Source organism: Bos grunniens, chromosome 24 (assembly GCF_055505025.1).
Source record: "Bos grunniens cultivar Pamir isolate PY7600 chromosome 24, Bosgru_T2T1.0, whole genome shotgun sequence".
In the NCBI taxonomy this organism is placed as follows: domain Eukaryota; kingdom Metazoa; phylum Chordata; class Mammalia; order Artiodactyla; family Bovidae; genus Bos; species Bos grunniens.
This window is the reverse complement of record NC_141188.1, coordinates 25143266-25161389: the sequence shown is the minus strand read 5'-3', so window position 1 is coordinate 25161389 and position 18124 is coordinate 25143266. Positions and strand designations below refer to the sequence as shown.

Below are 18124 nucleotides of genomic sequence, written 5' to 3'. Positions count from 1 at the left end.
AATATGACCGCTAGGTACTATTTCCTCATGACCCTAACCATAAATATAGTTCAGCATTTCCTCAAGTATTTTTCTTGGCATACTATAATCAGAGATGTTGCTACATACTATTGTGGAGAAGATTTTTAAATTATATATGCTTAGGAAACACTGAGTTAAGGAGGTTTCTGGAGTTAATGTAAGATTTTTCAGAGATTTTAGTGTACACTGTTAATGTATTTGCTGAGTTTGCAAGAGGAGGATGCATTTTTTTCTGAAACTCCTTTGACAGTTTTTTTGAGGAACACTTGGAACTAACATTCTATAGCACACATTCAGAAATGCTGTGGTATTGGCCATTACCAACAAAATGAGAGAGTGTGAGTATGAGTAGCTACAAGTAGAATACAGAAATTAACATTTCGATACGAACCTGTTTTATCATACCAATTGTGCTTACACTGCTGTTCTTTAATATATGAAATCCATTGTTTTATTTTATATGGTTTTTTTTTTTTTTTTTTTTTTGCTTAAGTGAAAATACTCTGAGACTACAGTTGTAGGGAAATAGTATAAAGTCCTGAAGAGCCATCGAAGACCATGGGTTGGCTGCCTCTGCGCTGGAGTTGGTGATAGAATAAATCCACAAATGATTGCCTCCTTAGAATAAATTAGGGATAACATCTAAATTCCAAATGATTTTCTCCATTTTGTGACACATGCTTCAAGGCTCTTTTCTCCTGAATCCCTTGTCATTTCATATGTATTCAGAGAATTCAGTTCAGCCCAGCCTACATTTCTGTTCTGTGCAAAGCACTGTCAAGAGTGCAAATTTATTTCAAGATTAGCTTCACATATATAATGTGCTCAATAAATATTTATTCAACTAATGGATTGTGTTATTCTTTAATGATCTAGTTCTGCAAAGAGGCATCTCAATTATGGGTCTGAATTCTTAACCATATTCTCTCCGAGGTCTTTCTTCCTTCATTTTCATAGGGTAGCATTACCTGAACAAGACAACCAACAATGTCATCTTCTGTAACCTGGTTCTTTCATTATATTATTTGGAATTTACCCTAGGGGAGTCAATGTTACAGACAATATTAAATGAAGATGAAGCCAACATCTTATTCTTTTCTGGCATCTGGCTTTCCTTTATGTGTTTCCCTCAAGTGTTATATATTCACTTGTGGTATCCAAGGTTAGTTAAGTGGAAGAAACAACTCTATAGACAGAGAATTGGGGGTAGTCAAAAGAGCATGGGTGTTGGAATCAGAGTAGAAATTTGCATTTCAGCTGAATCACTTAGTTGTTATTTGACTACACTCTGAGTCTTAACCTCTCAGCCTCGGTTACATCTGTAAAACTAGGGATCATGCTTACATTTTATGGGGACTGTAAGGAATATAAATAATAGTGTGAAAGCCCAGTCACATTAGAGATGCTAAATAAATGGCATCTATAATAACAGATATTTTTAGCATCTTTTCTCTCTACTGAGTAAGTTATTTTCAGTATTAATCACATGTGAAAGGCTGTGGGAAAGGAATATATACACTTGCATATCTTCACTTATTTTTGCTAGTGAAACAAAAATGAAATTAAACAAAATTTTACCTGAGTAAGTTCTTTAAACTACAGAATATTTAATTTCTTTCCATTTGCCATCCTTTGTGTCTCTAGATGTTGGTTATTTTGGGGCATAGTAGTTATCATAATTGTTGTTCAGTTGCTAAGTTGTGTCTGACTCTTTGCGACCTCATGGACTGCAGCATGCCAGGCTTCCCAGTCCTGCACTGTCTCCTGGAGTTTGCTCAAACTTATGTCCATTGCGGAGAAGGACATGGCAACCCACTCCAGTATTCTTGCCTAGAGAATCCTGTGGACAGAGGAGCCTGGTGGACTGCTGACCATGGGGTCACACAAAGTCGAACATGATTGAAGCGACTTAGCACGCATGCATTCATTGGAGAAGGAAATGGCAATCCACTCCAGTGTTCTTGCCTGGAGAATCCCAGGGATGGTGGAGCCTGGTGGGCTACTGTCTGTGGGGTCACACAGAGTTGGACACGACTGAAGCAACTTAGCAGCAGCAGCAGCAGCATGTCCATTGAGTCGATGATGCCATCCCACCATCTCATCCTGTCTCACCCCCTTCTCTTCCTGCCCTCAGTGTTTCCCAGCATCAGGGTCTTTCCAGTGAGTCGGCTGTTCGTATCAGGTGGCCAAAGTGTTGGAGCTTCAGCTTCAGTATCAGTCATTCCAATGAATATTCAGAGTTGATTTCCTTTCATAATAACTCATTATTATTATACATAGTAATAATAATTTATAATTGTTAAACACACAGAGTATGTCAGACACAATTCTAGGTGTTTTATGTATTCTAACTCATTAAATCTTCAGAATAATCCCCTATGAAATAGTGACCTTTGTTATCCATATTTTGTAGTTGTGAAGCTTGAGACCCATAGAAATGAAGTCTAAAGTCATAGAGCTAGTAAATGGTCTATCCTCAGCTGAACTCAGGCTAATTGGCTTCAGAAGCCAGAGTCTCGTTCATTGTACTGCGTTGCCTTTCCTAGTGTAGCCTGTCACGACATGCATACAATTGCTGGTATCCAGATACACATGTGGTATATCCTTCCCTTAATGTCTATAATCAAAGATGACCAGCTCACCTCATATTTTACTTTGAGGTCTTTAAAAATTATAATTTAGATTATATGCTTTAGCTTACATTTTTATAGGACTATTTCTAATTTTCATTATAGATACTATTCTAAAATAATACTGAGCAAACTTTTGTCCTTGTATTGATGTTTTGAAATTCTTGTCTCCTAAAACAAAAGGTCTGTTTAATGAACATGACTATAGGAATCACTGTAGTCTCTCTAGTGGTAGCTTCATTGTGTCCATAAAGTGGATAAAAGGTCTAAGTTCAAATGCCTGTTTATATTCCCCAAAGAATATAATTTTACATTGTTCAAGCCAATCAGAGATGCGTGTTTAGGTTTGGAGTCTCAAACTATTTCTCTAAATTTAAGAATTGTGCAACATATGTCACTTGGTAATTATTTCTTGCTTCAATATCCATACCTAGTAAAAGAATACTTGGGACTATGTTTCCAATTTTACCCTACAGACACATTGAATAATGAAAAGCATGTAGGTATTCTTTATAAAGAAATATGCAAAATATCTTCCTTTTAAATGACTCATCTCTTGAATTAATTGGTTGTTCTTGTTTATTTTTGCATGTTTATATGGGGTTTGAAATCAGAGTAGAATTTAGATTTCAGCTGTTATCTCTTAGCTAGTTGACTACAGTGAGATTCTTAACCGCAGCCTCAGTTACACCTGCAAAACTTGGAATCAAACTTACATTTTCTAACTTAAATCTTTGTTATTTGTCATGTGTCAGTGCCCATTAAAAAACTTTCACTAGTGATCTAAGAGGTACTGTGAAATTTGAGATACTGTTCTCATCATCCAAATCAAATTTCAGACTTTCTGTAGGTCCTTTTTTGGTCTAATATTCTGTGTGCTGAGCTTCTTCAGATAATGTATATGTATGTAGGACTCTAACTTTCAAGTTTTTTTTTCCAATCATTTTCAAGGGTTCCAGACTAACAGTGTTGTTTCTCAGAGTAAGAAGTTAGTTTGCATTTACACCCAGGGCTGATTCATGTCAGTGTGTGGCAAAAACCACTACAATATTGTAAAGTAATTAGCCTCCAATTAAAATAAATAAATTAAGTAAAAAAAAAAATAATGATGTACTCAATAAATGCTTAATATATTTGCCTTTCAAAAAAATAAAAAGTTAGTTTGGCTTTGACTTTCTGGGATAGTTTTTAATCATCTAGGTTACTGATTTATCAACTGGTATAAACTGCATGTCTGTGTGTTTAGGACTTATCCACAGTCCGTGGTAGAAATAGTTTTTTCTTCTGCACTAGTAGTGACTTGCCCATTGAATATGTAAACACATGCATAAGGCCAAGGGTACATTATTTGTTTTTCAGTATTTTCAAAAACATTTTTGGGAAGTATAACATATAAAGTGAAATGACCAAATCCTAAGTAAACAATTAATTTCCACATAATGAACACTAATATTCTGTATAAAGAACTGAAACATTACTTCCATCTCAGAGGTCCACATAACTTCCTCTTAAAAATATATTCTTTAAAATTAAGACATTTTCTCCTGGCTCTCGACACTGAAAATACTTGAAGTATTATTAATTTATTTTAAAGAGTGAATATAAAATTGGTTCAGTTAATTTGTATTAATAGGACTTAGCACAATAACTGATGAATAATGCTGCTTAATAATCACTCCTTAAATCTATTGAATTTTTAGACTTAACATTGTTTAGGATTACTTTTTTCAATGTTCCCCAAATTACAAAGCAAGATTTAAAAATGTTTTCGGGAAATAGCTTCATCTGAAATTTTTATGAAGAGATGCTTAGTAAAATAAAGTAGCTTAAGATTTGGATTACTTAATTATTGCCTTGTAAAGCATTATTACTTTTCTATGGAAAGGAATGATGTTTTCTTTGTCGTATCTAAATATCCTTCCAATTGCATTCCCCAGGTATTTTCTCTGGTTTTTAAAATTATTAAAATAGACCATCCATTCTCTGCACCAAGTGTGCACTATTAGTAAAATTTTATATGTTCTGTCAGCAATTTGATGTGATAAAGCAATGGTTTTTCTGTAGTTCACACAGCACTGGGGCTCTGCAAAGCACCTCTGGGGGTTCTTTGATGTCTAGACAGTTTAAATTATGCCTGCTCCCCTGCCTCCAAATTTCACCCCGTTCTGCTTCAGGGGTTGTGGGAAATGAAAACAAGCCAGAAGGGTTCCACAACCCTACAGTCTAGGGAGGAAGACAAACAAATAGAAGAAGCTGTATATCTATCCTGGCAGGTGTATAGGGAAGGGCCTAGTTACAGGGCATGGCAGAAAGAAAGGAACTGGGGGCAAATAGTGTCCTGATTGTTTATTTCTAATTATATTCCCAATATGGCGCTATCAATATATGAGCATTGTAGACAGAATGAAAACATTATGGAAGTGTAGGGAAGAAAGTGGAATTTACCTTTTACTCCAGTCCTGCAGAGTTTACAGCCAAATCTAAGAGTTTGGTGTGTTTCTTGTATGCTGTCTTATTTATTGAAATAGTGGGATGTAGAATTGCATTTTAAGCTGGAAAACTAACTTTTTTTCCCTTTTTTCTTTGTTTTCTCTTTTTATAAATTGGGATATCGCAATTCTTCCAATTCATCCTTTTAGAAAGTAAGTAACTTTTGAAATTTTAGAGATTTTTGAATTAAAATGTTGATGTGTTATTATTTCATATACAATATACACAGGCACATAGTCTATTCCAGAATTTTTTGCTTTCAGATTCTGACTTAGGCAATTAACTCGCATTGTGAGCAAATATTTTTTAATTTAAAAATAAGGAATATTACATAGAAGATGTCGATGCTCTCTAAGAATACAGACTTTTAACACATACTTGCCTCATCTTTTTTCATACCCACAATAAGACATTGTGTTTTTTAATATATACAGATATATAAATATATATTTATATCTTTCTTAAAGCTGGTCTAGGTACACTTGCTGAATCTATTTTTTCTGAATATTAAAATAATGGAAATACATTAATGAGACTTTTATTTATTCTTGTTCAATGGCAGTTACTTAGGACATTCACTTTTTCAGGGGAAGCAGTCCACAATTTCTAGACTCTGTGGAAATGTTGAGAATGATAGCAATAAGTAAAGGGTATGAAAGATTTTTAAAATTCACTTTCCTATGGATATGCAGTGGATGAAAGTTACCTTTCTTTCTTAAGCACTTCCTCTTTCAATGCTAAAGTTTTACAGTTTTTAAATGAATGGGCCATTTAATTTGATTTTTTTTCTATGAAGAAATGCAATTGATATGTTTAAAACTAAGTGACTAATCAGGCTGAGTAGTAAAATTTGCATTCAATTGCAAAATATTTTTAATTCTTCCGAAATGCAAATGTATAGTTTTAAAATAAAGTGGATTTCCTTTTTGTTTTGGGGAAAATTACAGTAGTCTTTGAGACTTTTGGATATCTGTGTCATGTGATTATAAATTATATATTTTAAAAATATTTCCACAGTAAATCTTGAATTTATTGAATTAATAAACAGTATAGTTTAATAATATATTCATATTCAACAGAGCTTATTATTTATATGAAACTGGGTATTATCACTTATGTTTGAAACAAGCATAGCCTTAAACAACTATTTAGTAGTCAGTTTATCTTCCACCATTATCTTTGGTTTACTGTACCTTTGAAAGAAAATGTAAATTATAGTGATATTAAATTAAGTTTATTCAGTATTTTTTAGTTGTCTTTAAATCTGTATTATTCTCTAAAATTCTAAATCTGAGTTCTTGAAATTGTGTGTATTAGGACCTTAGGAAAGAAGAACAGGAAGAATGTGTGTGAGGTTTGAAATGTGAACAATTAGTAGTATTAAGTATTTTTATATTTCAAAACCATCTACATTGTTTCATTTATATGTACAGAATTCTATTTTACTTGTAATGGTAACATTTTCTTGCCAGGTCCCTACAGAAAAATCTGTGTTTCTGACAGTTTCGCCAAATTAAAGCTCCACAAATCTGGTATAATAATTCCCAGCTTCAAATTGCCTGTGCTTTTTCTGAAGAGAATAATGATAAAAAAATATATTTTACAGTGTTCAGCGTAACATGTATAGCCTTGTTTATCTGAAATTTATTCATGGACAGCTATTTCTGGGAGATGAATGTATTTTACTTTATAAGGAATGCTTGGCTCACTTTACATATGAGCAGAACATCTTTTGTGAGGAAAAATAATGAAATGAGGTCTGTAGGCTTGTAGAAGCTTCGAGAGGAAAGCTATTACATAAACTCCCAGCTTTGTTTCCATGTGTACTTCGCTGTTCTGTGTTGTTCTGTGACCAGACTTATACTAGGGCGCTTGCTTCCTGTCAGACCAAATGGAAACGTACTGATGTGTTGGCATAGAGAAACTGTTTCCTAAATTAATAAAGTGTTCTTATTAGAATACTTATAAACCTTTATGACCATAGTGTGTATATATGCTGACTGGCTAGCAAGTGTGTTGTGGCAACTCAGCAAATTTGGCTTTTTTCATTTTATTGGTGAGCAGTCATAGTAAGCAAGAGATGGGACAATCTTGGTTTTTAGAACACTTTTAGTTTAGTCACATAAAAATATGTTTCTATCACAGAAATTCACTTCGAAACCTTGATATCCCAAAGGTTCTCTTGTCCAAGGATATCTTGGATTATATACCCAGAACCCCTAACTAGGTGAATGGGATGGGGAGTAGGGTTTCTAATCTGTATTGATTCAACCAAATATTGATCTTATAGCATATTAGGAAGTAAAGTATATATGGAAACATAAGTAAATGCAAGTAACAGTTCTACCTCTAAATTCTAGTATACAGAAATACCAGTTTACAAACAAAACACAAAAGAAGTTCTAAAGTTATCCCAGAAAATATATATGTATTATACATTTCATAAACATCTTTTTAATTATGTGAATTCATTTCAGTGATGTTTGTACATATGTGTTTTGATATTTTAATCAATATTTAATACTGTTTAATTCCTTTAAAAAAAATCTGTTTTCACAGTTCAGTCACTTACTTTTTTACTGCAGAATATTATCATTAGCTGGGTAGGATTCCCAAACACATATTTTCTTTATTTGACAAATAAAGAGCTGAGGAAAGAATGTCACTGAAGGAGCACAGATATAGATTTTTATTTGGCCTTGTGAGAAGTGCAATCCCATGAGTAACTTAAATACTTGTAATTTTAAATCAGTTCTTCCCTGGTTTCTTATTATTCTTTTGTTGCTTTTCAACCTATAGGATGGAGCTGTCCTTGAACTTGGTTTATTTGATCATTCAAGTGCAACCATCAACTTGTCTGTAATATTTAAAACCTGAGGCTTCATGGTATTATTTGCAAAATAACACCACATAAACGTTTGGGCTTTGGTTTCTTTGAAATATAGTGTTGGTTGCTTTATGAATAAAAGCATAATTTCAATTCAGGAGACTTTTTGCCTGAAGCCTATAAGACAGATGCATCTGATTAACTTTGGCGAAACTGGACTGGCCTGTTATTGTAATGTAGATGTTTTCGGGGTTGGGAGGATATTTTAAAAAGGCAAGCAAGAGGGTCTTTTTTTTTTTTTTTTCCCTAAGAGACTGAGAATGGTTTTGCCCCAGAAACTGCGTCTCAGACTGCTTCATTTTTTGCACACTTTTATTTTCTAGTGGAACTTCTCCATTAGCCTGTCTGAATGCAATGCTTCACACTAACACGCGAATCGGGGATGGAACATTCTTCAAAATCCCTGGGAAGTCAGGCCTCTATGCTCTCAAAGTAAGTTGGACTGTTCTGCATATTATGTCTGTTATTACTATGTATCATTCCTTTATTCAGACATGTGAAGGTAAACAAAATTAGATTTGGGTGAGGGATAGAATGATCCCTTTGCCTTTTAAATGTTTTCAGATGTCTTAAAAATGATTTCATATTAAGAATAAACAATGACATTCTTCTTTAAAGAAAGCATATCTGTGGTTTCACTCTAACATATAGTAATGGAAAATGGTTGTGGCTTCCTTGAAATTCTTGATTCTTAAAAATTTACATGGAGGACCGCCATGGTTCATCAGCCAAAAGTTTTAAGATGATCACAGTTGCCAAAAAACTATTTGACTTGATGATTACACATTGATATACCGGCTTCACACCTGTATGTCTGTCTTTTATAAAAATAAGAAATGTACCCATTCCTCTTGAAAATTTGCTGTTTTAAATGTTATTCAGATTTGAAAGAAACAGTGATCTCTGGGAAGTTTTAATAAAAGCTTTTACTCATATGAGAAGAACAGAGAAATTAAAAGCTTCAGATAACCAAGTCTTAATGATTTTAGTGTAATTTCCATTTACATCTGGAATGGAAATGCCATGTAAGATGCCAAATTCCAGAGGACAAAAGCTGATACAAATGGCTGCATAACTTAGAACATGCAAAATCAGTGTATTTTCTTATAAATTAAAAAAAGTATCAGCTTTAGTAAATGAGGGGTTACGTTTAAAATTCATTAATTTCCTTTGAGAAGTTTCTTCTGTTTTATTTTCAATGGTAAAAGTTATACCTGGCAAAGAAGTGGGGATTCTTTCTCAGCTCTTAAGCATCAGGCTCTTATTCTGTGTATGTGTTTCAGAAAATAATACAGGTTAATCAAATGACTTGTATTATTTATTATTTTTTGTAGCTACTTGGGGATTAATTTATGGTTACATCCAAGTTGTAAAGCCATTTTCTAAAATGACAGTAGAATTGAGAAAAACAGAAACAACATACGGCAAAAAGAAACTTTGTCTTTTGTGTAGATTTTAAAGGTTATCTCCCCCAAAAATCAACTATGGCAGTGTGCTTTTCCCAGTAATGCACCCCTCTCCAAGGAGTGGTTTTACATAAAAAATAAATCAGTAATGCAATTTAAAATCACAAGTAACTTTGATAATTCCTTAGGACTCTGGAAGTATTTTGAGTGTTTTCCGTTGCTAATACATCTTCATAAATCATTATTTTTAAAATAATATAGAAAGAGGAGTCGTCATGCTCAGCTGATGGAACTTTGGATTTAGGCTGTGAGTCTGAACTGGATGGCTCAGAGATGGCGGAGGCCAATGCCAATGGGGAAGGAAATGGAGGTAAGTGTGGCAGATATCAAGATAGAAATCCTGTTCTCTTAAAGGTTATGTAGAGTTCCAATAACTTGCTAAATTGAGTTCCCTACCAGTATTGATACAATTTTAAGTTTTGCCACCATTTATCAGTAAACAATTTTAAAGGTTAGCACCTAAGAAAAGTATTCAGTTGTTTGCTTTTTGTTTTATTTTGCTTTTTAATAGTATGGATTTCCCTGCATAGTACTCTTGAGTGTTATCATTATATTTCTTGTGCAAGGTGAGAGACTTACTGCGGTTTGCTGTGGTTTTATCCTTATGTGAGGCTTGAGATGGCTGATGTTTGGTTTCTGATTGTGCTGATTTTTCCTGTGAACTCAAGTAGTTTTATAATAACTTTGTTCCTAGGTTTGTCTTTAATAAATTAAGCTTAATGTTAACATTCCTCACAGTGAAACAGGGACCAAATGAGTTATATTCTTATGAAATGCTTTTGAAAAGTGAACAACCCTTCTGGAATTCTAAGGGGGCATTTTCCACTTGAATTCTGTCCATGTGGATTCATTTTTAACTTTCTCAAGACATTTGCATTATAATCTGTTGGTGTATGTAATTTCTGTACTGCAGTTTTGGCAAACCTTTGCTCCACAAAAGCTGCTGTTCTTTTCTATTTTTTTAACCTAACTCACTGGTCCCCCAAGTGGACCCAGATCATGATTTGAGAGGAAGACTGTGTCATTAAAGTCTGTGTTGGTGGACTCATAGAAATCAGTAAATTACCGTTAAACAAACAAACCTTAAAGGATCCTTGCAGAAATATCGTATTTCAGTAATAGCCCAAAGCCATTCATTTCATTAATGGTCGTAGGAGTCCCTTTGTATTCTGACTAGCCACTCCTGCCCTTTAAACTGGTGTCTTTCTGATAGTCCCCTAGAGGCTGATTTTGCTCCAGCGCCATCTGACCTGTAGCCAAGGTGCTGAATTATTATAGGAAACACAGATTCTTGTCTTAGTAAAATGACTGAAATCAGCTTTGTAGACTCTTTTTTTTTTAGACCAGCTTTCATTTAATTTGATGTCCTTATTCCTCCTGCACCTTTTGAAAACTCAGCTAACCTCCCCCCCACCACCACTATTATGGTAGTGCTGTGAACTTTGGCAGGTCCTTGTGTTTAGAAAGAGAACAGAGCAGACATGCATGACAATTTCTGGGTTTCTGGAAGGGCTAGTGAATGGGGCACACCCTTCTCCTTCAGTAGCTGAATGGGAATCTTATTGGGTCCTCTTGCTGTACTGCATGCTTGCATGAACACTTGCATCCTCCCTGTCTCTCCCACCTACTTTCTGTTAATGTATATCAACATGTATATTGAGTTTCTGCTATGTGCCGAGTGCTGTCCTCAACATTATAGTTGTTGCAGTTAAAAAGAGGAACAAAAAGAGACCTCTCATGGATTTTATATTGGTAGAGAGACAGACAATAAGCAAGATAAGTATGTGAACTTTACAGCTTATTTAGTGCTGACAAGTGTTATGGGGCAAAATCAATTAAATAATGAGATAAGAATGAGAGAGAAGTACATCTGAGAAAAGACCCAAGGGAATGAGGGAACAGGCATTTGATGGGAGAGAGTTCTAGACAGAAGCAGCAGCAATTATAAAGGCCTTAAAGCAGGAGAGTGCCTGGAATGTTCCAGAAACATTAGGCCAGTGTGGTTGGAATCCAGAGTGAGCAAGGGAGAAGATGGTAAGATACAGTTGCAGAGAAGTTTTGGAGTGCCATGACACAAAATTTTGTTTTGAGTGAGATGTTAAACCACTGCAGGGTTTTGAGCTAGAAGGACAATGATCTCAGGCCTTAGTAGGATCACTAAGTACAAAAATACATATATAAGAGAACAAGGACAAAAACGGGGAGACAAGTTAGAAAGGTTTGGTGTAATCTAGATAAGAGATGATGGGAGTTTGAATAACAGGAGTAGCAATGAATATGATGAAAAGTAATTGAATTCTAGGGTAGACTCAATAGGAACTGCTGAAATTAGTGTAGTTATGAGATAAAGAGGAGAAGGCAGTGGCACCCCATTCCAGTACTCTTGCCTGGAAAATCCCATGGATGGAGGAGCCTGGTAGGCTGCAGTCCATGGGGTCGCTAAGAGTCAGACATGACTGAGCGACTTCACTTTCACTTTTCACTTTCATGCATTGGAGAAGGAAATGGCAACCCACTCCAGTGTTCTTACCTGGAGAATCCCAGGGACGGGGGAGCCTGGTGGGCTGCTGTCCATGGGGTCACACAGAGTCGGACATGACTGAAGTGACTTAGCAGCAGCAGCATGAGGTAAAGAAAGGAGTTGGAGATGACTTCAGAGTTTTGAGTGCCAGCAAGTAGAACTATTTTCTTTAACTTAGATGGAATACTTGCAAGAGTTTGGGGTGGGGGATGTTGGCAAAGGAGCTCAGCGTAGGACATATTAAACATGAAGTTAATTTTCAGCATCCAAGTGAATATGTTACATAACTGGACTTATCTGTCTTAGATTAATGGGAAAGGCTTTGCTGGAAATATACATTTGAAAGTGGTCAGTTTATAGATGAGGTTTAAAGATAAGAAACTGGATGAAATCACCAAGAAATTGAAGGCAGATAGAAAAGAGGAGAGGCTCAAAGACTGAGCTTAGGGTACTTGAAATTTAAGAGGTAGGAGAGATTATAGGAACCAGCAAATGAGACAGAGGATAAATGGACGGACAACTTATGTTGTCTGTTCTGAAAACAAAGTGAAGAAAGTGTGTCTGGGGAGGATGTAACTCAAATGTGTCAATTGCTCTCTATGTGTCAACTTAAAATGAAGGCCGAGAAGAAAACATTGGATTTAGTTTTGTGAGGTTATTGACAATGACTGTTTTTATCATACGGTAAGACCACAAGCACGAATGGAGTAATGTTCAAGAGAATGGGAGAACAGAAATTGGGAGACCCCGAGTGTAGTCAATTCTCTCAAGGATTTTTGAGATAAAGGGAAGGAGTGAAATGGGGAAATGGCTGCAAGAGAAAGTGGAAGAAAGGAAAGTTTTCTGAATATGAGAGATAAATGTGAGAACAATCATATACCGCTGGGAAGAAATCCAGTTGAAGAGGTTTCGATGAGGAAGGTGTCCTGTTGCCATGTACGTGATTGGGTGAGAGGGAAGGAGATTAAACAGATGAAGAGATTGGCACTCTTCAGGAGTATTGACTGGTGCTGTAAGAAAGCAATAGGAAAAATGAGGGTGCTGGATAGAAATGAAGGTAGGTGAGTATGTGGGGAGGGGCTGCACAAGTTCACTTCCTAATGCTCCATTTTTCGTAGTGAAATAGGAAATAAGTTCTTCAGCCACGGGTGAAGATGGAGAGGTAGCTCTGTAGATCTAAGGAGAAGATAGAAAAAATGTTTGTCTTGGGTCTGACATCATTAAGGACAGTTCTGAGATGGCTGATCCTGAATTTAATGTGAGAACAGCCAGCGTGTTTGTGCATTTTTCTCCGGTCATGTTCATGACCACTCTGTGAGTGCAGAGTAGACAACGATGTTGAAATGGACCAGAGCTGGGGTTTTTCCAGGGGTGAATGATGAAGCCAGAGAGGGATGCAGGAATTGAGGGTGCATGACGTGGAGCATTAAGATCATCTCTGTGGAATTTAAACTGATTGTGGAGATTGAACAAAAGCACATTTGTGTGAGGAACGGCATGAAGGAGGAGGTGGAGGTCTCTTTAGGGAAGAAGAATTGTTTGATTTGGTGTTGAAGAGGAAATGAGTTAGAAGGGTAGGTGCTGTAAGAGTGGGATATATGAAATTGAGGTTATAGTTGTTGTCGTTCAGTTGCTAAATCATGTCTAACTCTTTGCTACCCAACAGTAGCCCGCCAAGCTCCTCTGTCCATGAGATTTCCCAGTCAAGAATGCTGGAGTGGGTTGCCATTTCCTTCTCCAAGAGATCTTCCCAACTCAGGGATCGAATCCCCATCTCCTGCATTGGCAGGCAGATTCTTTACCCCTGAGCCACCAGGGAAGCCCCTGAACTTGAGGTTAGGGTGGATTATGGGAGGTGTGTCTGAGCTGAGAAGAAAGAGGGAGGGGAGGTTGAAGGCTGTTACGAATGGTTAGGTAGTGTGGGCCCTCTTCAGAGTTCCTGGCCAAGGTGAGCGTCAGTGACTGAAATTGAGCGTCAGTGACTGAAATTGAGCAGCCCTTCCTTTGCCCAACTTCCTGTCATGAGATGGAGCAGGGTCAACGTGGAGGAAATATTGTCTTTTCTTATCCGAACAAGGATGTTGTAAAGGCTGGTGGTAGCCCTTCCATGAAATGGTAGAGAATCATCTGTGTGGATATTGAAACAGACAGTTAGGATAGAACTAGCATTGAAAGGGTGTGATATTTAGGAGCTAAAATCTTCCAGAGATGAAAGGGAGTAACCCAGGAGTTGGTAGATAATTACAGTAAGGAGGAACAGTCTGTTGACAACCGACTGTTGGAGATACAATGCTGGAGGCGTTTAAGGAGCAGGAAGGAGCATAGAGGTCACATGTCCCATTTTCAGGCCCAGCAATACAAGATGTGTGAGAAAGACACAGGCTGCTACCTGAGAAGGTTCCAGGGGAAGTAGTGTCCATGGGCCAGGGCCAGGTCAATCAGATTTTGCTAATGACTAATCCTAAATTTCAGAAGAAAGAGTGGGAGGGTTTTAGTGGCTCTGAAGGGGTCCAGGGCAGGGTGAAAGCACTTAGGCAATAATTAAACCACAACAGGGATAAGCAAACTCCCCTAATTTGAAATGTGAATGAGTACTTCACCAAAGAGCACATACCCACACATCTCCAGCTAATGGGGACCAAAACTGGATTTCCTGGTCTCTCCTTTGAAGTTGTACTAACGAAATTGCTCTGAGAAATCACTGAAAGAATGGTAAATAGCTTATTTCCTTGAGTGTTCCTTGACTTGCCCACTTTTACATCTTATTGCAAACCACAATTGCTTCTTGTAGAACGAGTGTGTTCCCTATCTATATGAATACCATATACTTCTGTGTACAGTCCGTTAACCCCAGGATAGATTTTCAAACCTTGATACTGAAAATATGTTGAGTGCTCACAACGCCTATCCTTTGTGAACTGTGTACATGTAGACTGATCAATGCTGACAGCACTCCTGTGAGCTAGTCAGACTTCCTAGGCTCTGTTGCTGTATTTTATTGAATTTTTCTATTTTTGATTTTTATTTTGTTTATATTTTTAATTTAATTTTTAATTTTTTTTTTTTTTTTTTTTACCAGTAAGAAAACAGACTTAGAGGTTCAGTGCTTCATTCGGGTGGCATGCTCAGGTTGATGTGAGTGACCCCAAAAACCAGGCTCTGACCACTCTGCGACCCTGCCTGGAACCTTAGGGAACACTCTTAGCCCGGGAGTCACTGGTGCAGTTTAGCTTTGCAACAGTTGTCCAACTCTGTTCTGATGCTAAACTTGAGAATTTGACAAGGAGGAACCACCGGCTTATCCAAATGAAGGAGTGGGCTACCACATGATTTCTTACAAATCAGTAATAAATGCCATGAACCTGAACTGGTTTAGATGATTTCCTTACTTACTCTATTTCTAATAGGTGTTTGAACCAGCAGTTAGAACGGATATAATTTCCACACTTCTTACAGCTGTACAAATACGCTTTGAAAATATAATGAGAGAGGGAAGGTGGGGAACTGTGGGGTTGTGGGGGCCATGAGGGAGAGGGCAGGGGGAGAGGAGGGTCCCACCATCTGCTTTTTAAATCTTTATTCTCTTCTCCTTTTCCCATTCCTCCTTTGGGATATGAAAGAGTGAATAGTATTGAAGTGAATAATAACTATCAATTGGTAAGATACCCTTGTGACAGTCCTGAGCCTCTGCTACCATAGAGTTATTTCAGATGAACAGAGATTAGTTGACATGTGTTACACCACTAAAGGGAAACTCAGAAAAGTATTTGAAAAGAAAGCGCTTTACAAAAGCTGGTAACCGGAAAGAAGTCTTGTAGCTTGATTCCAGTGACATGTGAATCTGTAGATAAAGATAATAACAGTAACACTTTTGCTTTCTACTTGCAGTCCGTTGGCCAGCAAAACAGATTTGTTTTTAAATGATAGACACTTCGCCAAGGTATTTTGTTTTAAAGTCTGGTTTGTTTTTTTTACACTATGGCAAAGGTAATATAGTCTCAATTCTAGAATTAACAAGACACAAAACTAGAGCTGTGCATTAGGTTTCTTTGACTCCTAAACAGTTTTTCAAGTTAATAAGAATTAGAGACTCAAGAAAGTAAACTCTTCACATTTTACAGGCTTAGCTCAAGAGGTGAAAGAGTGATTTAGGAGAATCACTTGATATATACATCTTTGTTGACAACCCATGACCATTTATGTCTGTATAAGTATAGATCTGTGTCACCCAAAGAAAATATTTAGAATTTTGTGGACTATTTAGTCTGAGATTTATGCTTATGTTTGTGTCTGAATTGCTTTCTGAACATAATACATTTGTATATTATGAGTTTGCTTACACATATTAAGTTGACTTACAGTACATGGCTGGCTGTGGAAACCATACATATTTTATAGAAATGATACCATCAGTAGATCATCTTCACCTCCTTTCCCTTCTGTTTATAAATTGTTATTAACAAGATAAAAAATGAGCTTCTGTTTTTGTGGCCCTAATATATTTCATGTTTAAAATCCAAAGCAGCCGTCCTATTTAATCTTTTAAAATAAGGAAACTGGAGAATGTACAATTTTCATCCATAGAGATCAAAAAAGGTTTGGCTTGTTATTAACCCTAATGGCTTTCAGGGAGGAAGCAGCACTCTAGCTGGAGAATTAGTATTTTCAAAGTCTCTATTTAAGGAAAAAGATTATAGAGAACACACATCCTATGTTTTAGTCCTCAGATCCCGGGGTGAATAATGATTCCAGCGTTCGCAGAATTTTATGTGGTCCCTTTTCATTATTCCTTATGGCCAGTTTTATAAGCGGGTTTCTGATTGTATGATTCTTGGCAGAGTCATGTTAACTTAATGAAACATTATTCAGCTCACTCTTTGTTTGCGTTGGCTCAGAGGCCACAGTTTGAGGGGCCTTTTTTTCAAAAGTGAAAAGTGCTTTAAAATGGCCTGAAGTGTGTGGATAGGATCTCAGTTGAGACATCAATTACAGCCAGATGAGCAGCTTCCTGGAGGAAGGGAGAAGGGTACTAATGAAGGTTCGGCGCCCTCTGGGAGTAGTCACACTGACAGTTTATCCCTGGCAGTTTTATTCAAGGGGTGGGAAAGGAGAATGTGTGCACCCTGGAGCTGTGAAGTTCAAGTAACTTTTGAAGAGGTCGCCCAGCAATTGGGTGTCTCTGCTTGCGGTGGTATTGGTCTGGAGTTGCTGGCCTTTTTTCGGGAGCTTGTCTGTGACTGCTCACATGTGATTTTACATCAGATGACACATGAGCCGCCTTTGTGTTCATCATCCATCTCTCCCTGACAGCCATTCCTGAGAATCTTGTAGGAGGGAAGGAATTCTTTCAGTGACTGTGTCAGGTCCCCTGATTTTTCTCAGGTTGAGCGAATTTGTCTTTTATCCAACGTCTGCATTATCGTTAACAGCTTTGTTGGCTCCTAGAGACACCTGTTCTACATTGGTGGCCCAGGGAAACTTAAGTATGTGAAAATGTTGTTTTAGTTACACATGGAAGAAAAACAGAGGAAAAAGAATACTCTTCACAGTCAGAAATGACCATTGGCAGGATAGAAAACTTCCTCTGCCCACTCTTTCTCATTCTCCTTTCTTTCATCCCAGCCCACAGCCTTCACAGTTCAGGGGAAGTATGAGGGACTTCAGAGGTTCACGCAGGCCTGGATCCTCTCTCATGTCAGCTTTTTTACTTAAACCAGTCAATTCAAGTAGACATTATTCTAATAGTAAATGCCCAGAGGGATGGGAATCCCACAGTCTTCTTTATATTTGTGTCTCTGTGTTTTTGATAACCTTTACAGTCAAGAATTTTTTCCTTATGCTGAAATCTCTGGAGCTTTTAATTAAACCAGTTTTCTCCCCCCCCCGATGATGGAGAACAGCTGGGCATCATCTTAACTCCCACCCCCTTCATCTTAACTTCTCCAAATAACTTATCCAGCTCTTTCAAACATGACTTATAGATACTATTTTCCATTTCTTTTACCCATTAGGGACCTCTTTTTCTTACATATTTCCCCTTGAACCCTGAACTTTGTTCTTGTGTAAATGGATTTTGGTCAATTTTAACAGTCCAAGAGTCATGGAGTTA

At 36.9% G+C, this 18124-nt stretch overlaps 1 protein-coding gene across 4 annotated transcripts in view; it reads left to right on the top strand.

Annotated features, from left to right (window-relative positions):
* ASXL3 (ASXL transcriptional regulator 3) overlaps positions 1 to 18124 on the top strand; it is a 196997-nt gene that overhangs the window by 64087 nt on the left and 114786 nt on the right. For all 4 annotated transcript variants that reach the window (XM_086372262.1, XM_086372265.1, XM_086372263.1 and 1 more), the window contains 2 exons: positions 8352 to 8460; positions 9696 to 9804. In XM_086372262.1, the coding sequence (XP_086228388.1) occupies positions 8352 to 8460; positions 9696 to 9804 (218 nt within the window). The remainder of the gene's footprint in view (positions 1 to 8351; positions 8461 to 9695; positions 9805 to 18124) is intronic.